Source organism: Nipponia nippon, unplaced genomic scaffold, assembly GCF_047370975.1.
Source record: "Nipponia nippon isolate SJK-2023a ecotype South Korea unplaced genomic scaffold, ASM4737097v1 scaffold_17, whole genome shotgun sequence".
NCBI classification, from domain to species: domain Eukaryota; kingdom Metazoa; phylum Chordata; class Aves; order Pelecaniformes; family Threskiornithidae; genus Nipponia; species Nipponia nippon.
The window spans coordinates 1212346-1225446 of NW_028262333.1; the positions used below are offsets into that span (position 1 = coordinate 1212346).

Genomic DNA, 13101 nt, shown 5'->3' on the forward strand with positions numbered 1-13101 from the left:
CCAGCAGACCCTTCCCAGAGCAGACCCAGCCGAGCCGTGAACCTCTCCGAGCCAGGGAGGCAGCACTGGGAGCCTCCCCCGCCCAGCGCGGGAACGCTGTTCCTCGAGTACTGCACAAGGCACAGGTCTGTGCCTAAATGCTCTGCCCATTGCTCCCGTCTTTCCCATCTGCCTCACGTTGATGCCTCATTTCTCATAGCACTAACTGCTAAATTTGACTTTTTTTCTGCAGCTCCCCGTCCTGTGACAGCAGGGCAGGCCCACAGCGTTTTGGACAGGGAGGTTTCTTCCTCCTCTTTGCTGGACTTAAATGTCCCCACCAGGCAAAGCCCCGGTGCAGCCCACGCACCCAGGGCTGCACGGGGCCGCCAGAAGGATGGAGCTCAGCTGGGATGTCTGCCTCAGTCACCCCCCCCAGTCCCAGGGTCGCTCCCCAGCGTCGATCCCAGGCAGTGCCGTGTCTACACCCCAAACACCCCCTCTGCCACCACCTGAACAGTCACTTCCCTGGAGAAACAGCGTTTCAGGTCCCAAACCCCACAACCCCGCAGCGGCAGCAGAGTGGTGAGCCCTAAGGCAGCATCGCTCCCTTCAGCTACGCTTTCCCTGCCAGAGAGAGACAAGTCACAACCAGCGCTCCCAGCACCGCTGCTAGCCCCGGGGAAAAAGACTGCAAAAAACACAGGGAGAGCTTTGGAAGAGCATTGGCTCAGCAGGGCAGAGACCCGAGGTGATGAATGACGGCTGGAGATGCACACCAGCAGCCACTCCAAAGTGATGCCCTGGCTCAGTACGGGAATAGAGGCACAGAAAGGGAAAATACAGGAATATAAGCACAGAAAGGTCCTCGGCACTGACCCACCCAACATTGCTGCCCACCGCCTTCAGTCCACTGGGAAGGAGGAAACAAGGACCGCCCGATGCAGGGCTGCGTTCAAGGTACAAGAGGTGGGGAGCAAATCGGAGAGGGGGGGAATACGGTCAGGATCCAGAGGCGCAGAGGGAGAGCTGCTCCCTCCTTGTGGGCCCGTCTCGGAGGGCGTACCGTTAATCTCGCCTCAAAGGAAAAGCTGAGCAATGGGCTAAGGGCTGCCTGACGTGGGCTGGTGATGGATTCTACTGGCGTGCCCATAGATTTCAGTATTTACAGGAGTGCAGTTTTTTTGCAATGGTGTATAAACATTTACTAAATAGGAATGCATACAAAAAGACGGTTTGAAAATAGTTTGTTTTAAAATGAGAAGCGGTTTTGACCTCTCTGGGAGGAATGTACCTCTGCCCTCTGCTTAGAGATGGTCAGCTGAATGCTTGAAGAGGGTGGGAAAAATAGTAAACACGTTCAGGGAGCTGGGAAGCAAATCTTTATTTCTGTTTTGCTTCTAAAACTAGCTTTTAACATTTCTATATTTAATATTTTAAATGCAAGAGGCATTTCAAAAGGAACACAATCCCTCGAAACTCAGTTTTGAAAAGGGGCTAATTTTTAATCAAAATAAATTTTAAAGGAGAAGAACGCGAACACTTCTATTAAGTGATGAACTCCGGCTGTTCCAGGTGGGGCTGGCATTTCAGGGAGAAAGGGCTTCGCAAAGCACGCTGCTAACTGAGCCTGGCGGCACCTTCGTGCAGCAGACGACCGGCAGCAGAGCGGGGACCGGGAGCACAGGGGACCCCCACCCGGGCTCCCCCCGGCACCCGCAGAAGGGAGATAATCTGCACTGCTATTAGCAAGTGCTGAAAACCATCGCATTTCTTGTTTGAGGGAGGAAAGGACTGTTTTAACCAATTCATTAATTATGAATATTAAACAAATCAAGTTTTGAAGTTCAGTTCGTAATGACTCAAACGTCCGCTATTGTTCTGCTCGGTACCATCAGACTCTCCAGACAGCATCTGTCAATCTGATTATTATGCAGTTAAATGAGGGAGAAAAAAATCTGTTCTCTCTCACCTGCAAAAAGCTATGTGAGCCTTGTAATTATTTGCCTTGATAAATTTAATTTACTTGAGTTTCCTCTTCTAGATTTGGCTGGTCAAGTTAAACCATAAAGATTATTCATGGAAAGCAACCATGGTTGGTTACTAGGATACAACAAATCACTTAGTACGTTCCTCCAATGAAAAATCCCAGCAGAACACACACAAATTCAATAAATTATAAATTTCTCTTTCTCTCTTACATAAACATTGGGGTTGCAGAGGCATTTCTTGGAACCCTTTAGAATAAATTAATATCTTAATTACCCCGCAATAGCAAAACAAACAGAAGAGATAGCCGAGCCTTGCAGGTGAGCCGCATCCTTTGTCTAGACATGAAAGTTATTTTGGAACGAGGCAGGGTGCAAATGGACAGCAGATTCATTATTGCCAGTATCTATGTGCAGACACTGGTATTTGGCACGCTCGCGTGCCTTTTCAAAGCGGATAATGTAAGCAGTAGACTAAGCTAATTTGGAAGAAGGCATTCTTATTTCAGAAAAAAAATAACCCTTCCTGCACAATCCCATGTGCACAAAAGGTCTTGCATAAAAGCACTTGTTGCCAGATCTCCGAACCTACAAGGTGAAGCGGGAGATAAGTCCTGCGCAGGGAGGCAGCCGCCAAGGCAGCCCGTACGAGGCCAGCATCCGCGGCGCGGCACAACCGCCGCTGCCGACGGGCCAAACGCACTGCCGTCGGGCTGAGTCCGCCCTGAGCCACTCAGACATTTTTGGAAACAAAACCCAGACTCAGAAGATTGATTTTGGATACTTAACAGCATTTGGTCTTTTTGTGTCTGTGTGTGGTTGTATCTCGCTCTGTCTTTTCCTAGCCCTCGTAACATCCCCTAATAACAGCAATCCCCAGGCATGACTCAGTACAGACTGTTCAAGGCTGTGGTATTTAAAGACACGCTATAGTACTTGTTGGCTAAGATCAGTTCTTATAAACTTTAACCGAGATGGATTTCCTTGAAATTCTGACTTGTGAAGCATCTGTCCTTCTCACCCTCTCCCTTTGATCACATCGGCAGCACAAGCAGTGCTGTTCTGCTGCTGGCAAATCACCCAGTAATTGCTATTTAAGACTCACAAATCAGATGCCAGTGTGAAGATCTGCCTCGAACTCTTCAGAGGACACCTCCTTTCCAGGAGAGAGCAACCAGAATGCCTGCCACACTGCAATATCTGCAAGCCTTCTTCCACGCGAGCGCAGGGAAGCTCCGCTGGCATCGAGCTTTCCCTCCCTGCACACATGGTGTCGAGGTTCGACTTTCATTTCTCAGCCCTCTCTGCTGACAAGGCTCTCGTGAAGCCCCCGTGCCGTGTCCCCGCGGGCTCATCCCCAGCCCGCCCTGCACAGGGCTCCGTTCGCCAGCCAGCCGCGGAGCCCCAGGGAGCACCGTGCTCCAGAGCAAATCCAACACCCATCATCAGATAAAAGTCGGCCACTTAAACACTCTTTCCATTGTGTAGTTTGTCCCCGTGAACCATCATATGAAAGTTATCTCTGTTTTATAAGCCAGTGCCATGGCCACCGTACAATATACAGCTAATGCTCTTTATCACTAGAAGTGAAGCAACAGCCAGTTAGTAAATGATTTCAGTTTTCAGACTTAGAAACCCTTTCACTTTGCAGGACAAAGTAATCAAGAGTTTTTGACAGCATCCCAAGGAAAGCACTGCCAAAGAAGAGCCCCTTAAAGAGGCGTTTCTTGGGAACTCCTCTTTGGCAGGAGCCTGCAGGGATTATCTAGCCCACCTTTACCCTCCGATGGGACCAGCTCTACCAATGCCATTCCTGGCTGACGAATAACAAACTCGTTCTTTAAGACCTCCAGTGATATAGATATTCCAGTTTACTGCACTCTGCCAAGGCTTCGGTGCTAACCTGCCCGCCGCCTTCTGGAGAGCATGTGCTCAGAGGTCCTGGACCCGTCTCCTCCCCAAATCCTGTCATTCACTGCAGCCTCTCAGCTGCTCCTCTTAGCAGCGATTTTGGCCATCGTCAGGACACCAGACCAGACAGATCTCAAGCGCCAAGTGTTTTCTGCTACCAAAAAAAAAAAAACTCTATCCAACCGCATCAAGTTCAAGACCCCAAGAAATAGCAATTTCCCCTCATTAGGAATTATGCTTTCAACCTTAGCATCACGCTGCAGAGATAACTCTTGAACTCCACTCCGTAAATCACAGACCATGTTAAGCTGAGAAGCTGGTGCCCCGATGAGACCAACAGAGATAACAGGCTGAGAAAAGCTGTTGCCGCAGTGCTGGTTATCGCTGAGGAAAGAGAGATAAACCTGAATGAAATTATTTCATTTCTGCTGCCAAATGGGATATTCTATCTTTTATCTTCGGTTTGTCAAGGCAGGGCTTGGCAGATTTAACATTCGAGTTACAGAGGAGGGCAAAAATCAAACAACTTTTTTCCCTGACATTTGGAAACCTGCTGGAAAACTTTTGCCCAGGGAAATTCTCTCTTGACTGCCTTCCCTGTGTTGCTACGCGGGCAATGAAAAATAGAGCTTTGCTTTTCTGTGGTCTATTTATTTCTCCCACATAGCCATAAGACATTGTACCATCAATGCAATCGCAAGAAACCTGGAGTCACAGACAAATGGATGGTTAAAATAGGAGAATTCCTAAAGCACAAAAGTCTCATTATTATGTAAATACCCACGGTGAAACAAGAAAACTGAGAAAATGAAACCTGTTATATGCAACTATCTAGCCGACAACTCTACAAACACAACTCCATCCATTTTTCTCCCTTCAAAGCACCAGTAGCTCTTAAAAAAAATCCTAAATGTGATTTCCCTGCTGCACTGAAAAGCTTTGAAATGCAGTTAAATGGTTTTTCTTTAAAGAATCTTCCTGCGTAATTCCAGCAGCAAGCGAGGAGTCTTTCTTATCTTCCGACTTGGTTTCTTTGCACCAGTCCTGTTGGTGTAGAAAGGAAAAAAAAGACATGGTTTTGCTGGAGCAGGGAAAGGGATGGGGCCTGATCCTCTCAGCAGGAGATCCCTGATCTGCTCCACTGCCAGCCGTCTGAAAGAGCTGAGAGAGAAAAAGCTCCTGGGTGGAAAGCAAGCCCTGCTTAGGCAGAGCAGAGGAAGAGATCTCCCTGGACACAGAGGGAAAGACAAATTAATAAGCAAGAAATCACTCTCCCCTCCCTCCCTCCTCCCCAAAGCCCCGCTTCAACTGTTCAGACACCAGGAATTTAATGTTCCAGCACTCATTAATTGAGGCAACAGGGCATCCAGCTCTGAAGGGAAAAGCTGGCACAGGTATGCTGAGATACCGCTTTCAACCAGATGTCTCGGTGCCAGTGATTCATGCTTTTTAAGGTGTAGAGGGAAAAAAACCCACAGCCATCAACAAGATACGGAACAACCCAGAGTAAACAGCACCTCCTTCCCACCAAGCGTGGCCTCCCATGGGCACGCATCTTATCTAAGGGACCGTCAGGAAGGGACTGCCCCAGCCGATGCCTCCGGGCAGTCCTGCTGTATTCGCAGCAGGCAGTAAGGTGGGATGGGATGGGGAGGTCTTCAGAGAGGTGGTAGGACTTCACAACCTAAGGGCACGGGGGCCATCAAAAAGACATATGGACCACTGGCGCAGGGTCAGTCCCCTTCAGGACACAGCACATTAGGGACGCCAAGGGCAAGGGTGGAGAAGCTGCCTAAATGAGAAGACAGAACAAAGTATGGAAATGCTTCTATAGCAAAACTTCCTCCAGCTGCCACAGACAGAAAAGCCTTCCCAAGATGTGACATGGAGCCGGGTCCCTTCCAACAGCCCTCTGGGCTCCCACCTCCTTCTGCGTTTGTTGGTCAGCGAGCCCACATCTGCGCTCGGGGTGAAGTCTGGAGCATGGCCCAGCAGCCAAGCTCCATCTTGTTCCCAGGAGCCCCAGATGAGCGTGTGGCCGCGGAGCGCGTGAGGAGCGGGGAAGGCGCACGTCGTGAGTCAGCCGCGCGGTTTGGCTGCCGTGGCAAGAAGCAGCAGCAGGCGCGGGATGCCAAACTGCTCCGGGCACAAGAAAGGAGACAAACAAAGCAGATAAGACGGATGGAAATACAAGGAGAAGAGATGGAGGAGATTGCACACACCTTCTCCATAAGGGAACTCGGATGGGATCTGACACGTGTTTCAGGGGACCACACCTGGCCTCATCCCCTCTTGCAGCTTATGAAGCCACCCCAGCAAGCGAGCCCCTGCTCCTGGGTTCTCGCTAGCTCTCCCCCTGCCTGGATCAGCAGATTTGCTTCCCTGCTTCTCTCCTGAACCCACCACATCCATCACGGTGACATGCACACTCCACCTCAGGAAAGCCTGCTCCTATTTTAGCTGCAAACCCGCACAGATAGGCTCTGTAAACAGTGGGGTGATGATGAGAAAGAAAATGTTTCCCTTCAAGACAAACTGTGCAGCAGGACACTGACTGTCCAAAAGTGCAACTCCGAAACTCAACGAGCTTGAATGCTAAATCCACGGGAGCTAACGAGGACCAAGGTGCTCATTTGCACTCCTAATTGAAAAGCCATCGAACGCGATACGCGAGGAGGATCCTTACTAGAATGGGAAGAGAAGCACGGCATAAGCTCCAAGGTGACTCATCCTTTTCTTGTCAAGTCAACATCAATGCCCGCACATTCCAACTTGACTGCCTAAAGTTAAAGACCTTAAACATACTTAAGCACCTCCATAGGTTGTCAAATTGTAATGTGCCGGGAAGCAGCGATCTCCTTTGCCTGCGGTGAGGGCTCTCTAAGAGTTTTGCCCACACACACACTTAGGGGTGCGATTTTAAGCATCTGCAGTAGGGTCAGCTGGTGACACACAGGTCCTTCCGACCTGCGGCAATTATCTAGAGAAATAAAAGGGGAAAAGTGCTGGTTGCCAGATACCCTACCCCTTAGTAAAGCAATTCCCCTCTAGAGCGTAAACAATAAAATAGAAGAGAGGGCACCTGCCCGGCACTACGCAGCGTGAGAGCGCAGAGCAAGGAAAAGCCCTGGCTTTGATGACACACTTGGCAACGCGCTGCGTGCGTCTGACAGCGCAGCGGCCGCGGGGCACGGCACGCGGCTCCGCTCAGCACCCTCTCCACAGGCGCTGCCTCCCGGGATTCAAGTAGAGTTGTTTCTCCAGTCTCAACAGCCGAGATGCCAATGGTAGCACTGAATTAATCATGCCAGTTGGCTGTAGCACATTTTTGGGTATGTACTGTGCGAGGCTGGTTAAAGATAGTCCTCAGTATATGATCAACCTGTTCCAGCTCTAAATCACAGGGAAGGCTGAGCAGTTTCACAGGTTTCCTTTTGAAGAGTGGAAAAGCAGAAAGCTACAAAAGCAGCAGCGAATTAATCTATTTTTTTGCACTTCTGTGACCTTCTTCCTGGAGATGCTTCATGCCTGCATGTTAATGAGTTAACTCTCGGATACCCGTGTGAGCCAAACAGTGTTTCCTACCTCCCTTACACACAAAGCAAGACCACGATAAAGCCACTTGCTCAAAGGTTACACAGGGAGTCAGCAGCAAAATCAATGACGGACTCCAGAAACCTCAAATCCCGGAGTAAAAGAGGCAGGAAAAGACGCAAAATAGGGCTGTTATTGAGGCAGGATTAACACCTGTAATCAGAGAGTTGAACCAAACCCAAACCAAAAACTGGTCTGAACAGGTACCTTTTTCACTCAAACCAGAACAACCTGAAGTGTTATTTTGTAGTTTTGTTGAAGTCCGACTGAAACCAAACCAAACAATTTACTGAACTAATTCCCTGCTCACAGTACTGAGCCCTCCTCCAGTGTAGCACTGGCAACTAAAGGGGGAGGAGGGACCAGCGAACGAATCTATGCAAAAATGCTCCTTGAAGCTGAGATTTTCGCCCCTGGGAAAGGCAGAGAGATCCTTCCCCACTACATGGTCTTTGCTACTCATTTCGTACAAAAGAAGGGTGTATATTACTATAACAGGCGTCAGTATTTTAAGAAGGATACACGGAAACATCATCTTTTACCCACAAGCTATAAATTCTGCTGCCCTGCTGTAACCGGGACCCTCTGACCATCACCGCTTTGCAAAGGACCGGCAGATGGGAGCATCAGCCCAGTGAAGGTCGAAACTTGGGATTTCTGGCTTGTTGAGAAAGGGTTAATTATTAAAAGCATTTTTCTTAAGAATACAGAATAATTTCTTGAAAATAAGAAATTTAAGTCACTTCTGCCAGAACAAGCCCCATTCTCCCTTGTGTTTACCAGACCCAAATGCCACTCATACTTGGTATTCCTCGCAGTTGTGAGGAAGGCTGTGGGAGAAGCGCTGCAATCAGATCCCAGCCAGATTCTTAAAAGGGAATTTGGCCCCTTTGTTAAATACCAGTGGCCCTATTTGGGCCAGGATCAACAACTGGATCCCAACTGGAAAGTCCCTTACTTGTGCTTCGGCCAGCGAGTGCCTCCTGCCCACCCTGCCCGCCCTGCCCGCCCTGCCTGCCCTCGGCAGCAGCTGTCCACGCTCACCCCACCACCACGAGCCGCCGTGCGCTGCAAGGACGCTTGCTGCCTGCCCGGCTCTCCTAGATGCTGCTCCTCACTATTCCCTGCACCTTGCAGCTCCATGTAAGGGCTTCGCCGGGTCAGGGGAATTTTAACCTTTCCCATCCCGCCAGTCCTCAGGTACCGCTGGGCCCCCTGCATCTTCAGGGAAGGCGTCGTGCTGGCTCCTAACCATTTTCTGAGCCCTATTCAAAGTGTCTGCCAAGGAAAGCAATTAGCACGGAGAAATTAGCACCGTCCACGACACTGGGGTGCAGACGTGCACTGCTTGCTGCCTCGCTCAGCGGTGAGCTAACCCAAGAGAGCAGCTCCTCTGCGGAGCACCACAGGTCAGAGCAGCCCCAAAGCCCGATGTCGGTATGCGACCCATCCACCACCACCATCCGCGCGGCCTCCCGGCCCACTCTGCAGGTCAGGGCAAGTTCCGCCCATCGGCTGCAATGCTGCACACCTAGTTTATCACCTGCAGGAGACAGAAAAACGGCGTGCCTCAATAATAAAGAATTCACTCTTGCCTAACCACCTGCCTGCAAATCACCTCGAACAATGGGCAGTGGTAAGGGGAAGGAGGCAAGAAAATATTGACATCCAAGCGTAAATTCCCACACTGCGCTGGAGATGCAGTGGGAGATTCTCCCACTGGAGATGCTGGGAGGGTCGGCAACGGGCTAGCACCGAGCGGCGGCGGCCAGCACCGCGGAGGAGCCCGAAGGCGAGGAGGTCCCGCTCACCCCTCCGAGGTCAGGCCAGCCGCAGGAGGCAACCATCCCGCTGGAGGAATGTGTCATGTGTCATTTGGCTGTCATCTAGATAAGAGCGATTTCCACCACCACCTCAGGACCGTTGTTAAGCGTATCTGACACATCTCGGCTCTTTTCCATTCAAACGCCGCCTCAACCGGTTCAAATATAGAAGCTGCCTTTCATTAGCCCTAGCCTATTACTCATTTCAATACAACTCTGGTTAGAAACCTTGCTGTTAATTTGACAAAGCCTTCATCCGTTGTGCGTTAACCATCAGATATTTGGCAAACACAAGTTTCCTAAGCTCCCGATACAAATTTCGCCAGCACCGACAGCGTGTGCTCTTGTATCACTGCAAGGAAATGTGGAAAGGGTGAGGCTGTGCGAGGATTTAAAGACGCAACAAGCACAGAAAGCACATTCAAACAAATTTAGGTATAAAAATGAGTTGAACTGCGTTCAATAGGATTTAAAGTTGAATTCCACTATTTGAGAAGAGTATTTCCACTTCTATGTAAAACCTGAATTGTTGACCGTTTGGCTTTTCCAGCAGCCAAACGATAAAGGTCCCTGCACATTTCCTCCACATTTGATCAGAATGCAAAGACATTTTCCCCCTTCAGCTACTGATGGTGAATGAAAGGACAAAAGGGGAACAACATCTGTAGGCTTCTACAGTTAATGGATTTAACACAACCGGTAGGCAAATTTTAGTTTGGGGGTGTTCTGATTTTTTTTTCCCACTAAATAAACTATTTCAGCCCATGGGACCAGGAGAGCAATTCCTCTCTTAGCTCAAACGAGAGTGAAAATGCGTTGCTCGGTCTGCCAGGGTGAAGAAAGAGGGGCATTTTGGACACAGAAGAGGGAAGACTTAATTCTGATTGATTATCTTTGAGTAACTCTAAACAGTCATAGCATTTATAAATAGGATTTCATCCAATAATGCAGTCTTCTGGAAAAACTTTATAATTTGCAATAGGACTGTTCCAAGAACAGTGCTAAACCTGCTTCCCTCCGTAATGCCATTTGGAAAATGAAAGACAAACAATGCACCCAAGCACATCAATATGAAACATTGCTGAATTGTGTCCAACTTGACAAAATACAGGTAGAAACTTCCAAATTGCAAACATCCAAAATCTCTTCTGCAGCCACAGGTTAACAGCTTCTTTTGACTGTCATTACTCTGTGAAAACTGAACACAGCTGAACTTGGAGAAGAGACACGTTTTCAGCATCTCCCAGCATATTAGCCAACGGTGTTCAAGCGTCTTGCCGGGTTTTGCCTTGCGCAACTGGACAAATGTTTGCAAATGGACTGTCCCCAGCGAAGCAATCCTCGCAGACGCTCTCCACCTGGCAGGACAGGACGGAGGTTTGCTAGGCCACCGGCACAACGTTAGCATTGGGAGGTCTACATAAATCAAGTCATCAGCTTTTTCCATCAAACTTTTCCTCTTTCTTAATGACTTCTTTGAAAAGCACCGCTAGGAACTCTTTAATCACAGAACTGCGGTACAACTGATGTCATCCCTTTTTTTAAATTCACGTGTGTGAGGCTGTGCACACGAAGGCTGCTCGGGAGAGACTGTTCCAGCAACAGGCAGAACGGCTGATACGACTCTCAGCCTCCTGGAACAGAGCTCACAGCTAGAGCCCACGTCCCAGCAGGTACAGGTATTTTTCCCTTGGGAAGTGCCAGCCGTACCGAGGTAACCTCCCCTGACCCAAGGATATTTCCCTGGCTCTCCCAGGTTTTCTGCATGTGCTCCTTGATGCCGCCTCTAGTTGAAAAGCCGACCCGCAAAATGAATTTTCGCCAAGGTCATGCACTCCTTACAATGCCTTTATTTGCCAGTTGGTGAGGTATTTAAAAAACCCGAAAACTTCCATATTGTGAAAGGAGCTAATTTCCCATTTAAATGTAATAGAGACCGAGAAGAGATGCGGCTAGAAATCTAATCACAGTTTCCTAGCTAAACCACAAGCCTAGCAGCTCTCTTTTGTGCCTTGAAGGTCCCAAGCACCCTCTCTTTGCAAAGACAATATATGGCACATCCAAATGCAAATCTATTCCTCTCTTTATTTCTATATTCAGCTCCCTGGCTGATTACAGGGGAGCATGTGTGTGCATTCAATAGGTCCTCCCGCTTCTTTAAATAAGTTTAATAATACCCTTTTTATTTATGGGAGCCCCAAGTACAAAGGATGCAACGCAGGAGCTCTGCAAGAGCAGAAAAGCAAAGCAAAGCAAACTCGCTGAAGATACCGACTGGCAAGGGCTCGGTAATTCAATACTGTTGATTCTGTAGAGACCAACTGCTTTTATTATGCACCGATTTTCTGAGAAGGAAAAAGCCCCACAGCTACGAACTTGCAAAGGAAAAGAACCTACACATGTCCTGGGTAAGAGCAGAATTCGCTAAAAAGGCAGCCTGAAGCCAGGGCAGTCTACCAAACATGTCAGCCCTGCTTTCAAACAGTTTTCCGCCGGTGACTCCGAACAACCGACCTCTCTCCGCATTAGAAAGTTACATTTATTTAAAAAAAAAGAAAGGGAAAGGAACACGCGAGCCGCTGAAGGACGGGACCGAGAGGCGGGGGACCGGCGCTTCAGCTGCGGGGACAGCCCCGCGTCCCCCGCCGCCCAGCATCCCCGCCCGGGGCGGCCGCGCCGGCACCGCCGGACACCAGCGACCGCAAACGGTTTTTTGCAATATTCGGCTTCTGCCGGGCCGCTCCGCTCCGCTCCGCTCCGCCCGGCTCCGCTCCGCCGCGGCGCGGGGCTCGGCCCCGGGGGCGCCCCGCCGGCACCCCCGCCCCGCCGGCTCCCCCGCCGGCGCCCCGCAGCCCCCCGCGGGGCAGCGCACCCCCCCGCCCCGCCGGTACCTGCCAGCGTCTTGTGCACCGTGTTGCCCATCGCTCCGCTCGGCGGCGCGGCGGAGCCCGGGGCGGCCCGGCGCTCGCAGGGCCATGGACAGCGCCCGCCTCCCGCCGCCGCTCCTCGCCCCGCCCCCCGCCCCGCCCCCCGCCCCGCCCCGGCCCCCGCCCCGGCCCCGGCCCCGGCCCCGCTGCCCCTGCGGGAGCTCCGGGGCCGGGCCCGCCCCGGCAGCGGCCGCGCTCCGCCGGTCGGAACGGGGCCTCGGAGCTACGGCGGGAAGCGGCTGGCAGCTGCCGGCCGGGGCCTCGGGCAGCCGCGGGGCCGGCTCCCTCCGAGAGGGTCCACCGACCCCGGGAAACGACTTTTTGCCGCTCTCCCTTAGGAGGAAAAAAAAAAAAATCTTCCTTCTCCCTTAGAAAGCCAACGGTCTGGAGAGCAGGAGGGCATGGCGGGCACTCCCAGCTTTATCCTCAGATAGCCCCTTCTATCAGCAAAACCTTCCCCGGGGGTCCGCGCCGCACTGGGCAACACTGGGAGGGGATAAACCCAGGCTCCTTCCCCCTCCGTGCCATTTACTTAGGGGGTGACCTTGGACAAGCCACTTTGCGTCTCCGTGACACGGCTTCCCCCGCTGGGAACTGAGGGTAGCAGCAGCAGCGTTGTGCTGGCAAATTCGTTACTAGTTGGAAGCGCACCGATGCCATGGTGACGAAGGACACCTCGCCGGCAGCCTGAAGTGCAGTATCGACAGGGTTTGCCTCACAATTTTTCTCTCTTCCAATCTCAGACGTAAAAGCGTGTTTGTGGCCCTATTCGAGAAGAGCAAGGGCTCCCTTTCCTTCCTGGGCGCTCTTGTGCTGCTGAGGGCTGCTGCTGCCGAGCCTTTCTTCTCGGAGGCTGTTTTCTTGGTTTGAAGAACAGAG

At 51.0% G+C, this 13101-nt stretch overlaps 1 protein-coding gene across 1 annotated transcript in view; it reads right to left on the minus strand.

Annotated features, from left to right (window-relative positions):
* The window catches only part of NEURL1B (neuralized E3 ubiquitin protein ligase 1B), a 35530-nt gene extending 23220 nt beyond the window's left edge, over window positions 1-12310 (minus strand). The window contains exon 1 of the mRNA XM_087754182.1: window positions 12187-12310. Within this exon, the coding sequence (XP_087610308.1) occupies window positions 12187-12217 (31 nt within the window). The 5' untranslated portion in view covers window positions 12218-12310. The remainder of the gene's footprint in view (window positions 1-12186) is intronic.
* Window positions 12311-13101: the final 791 nt, after the last annotated feature.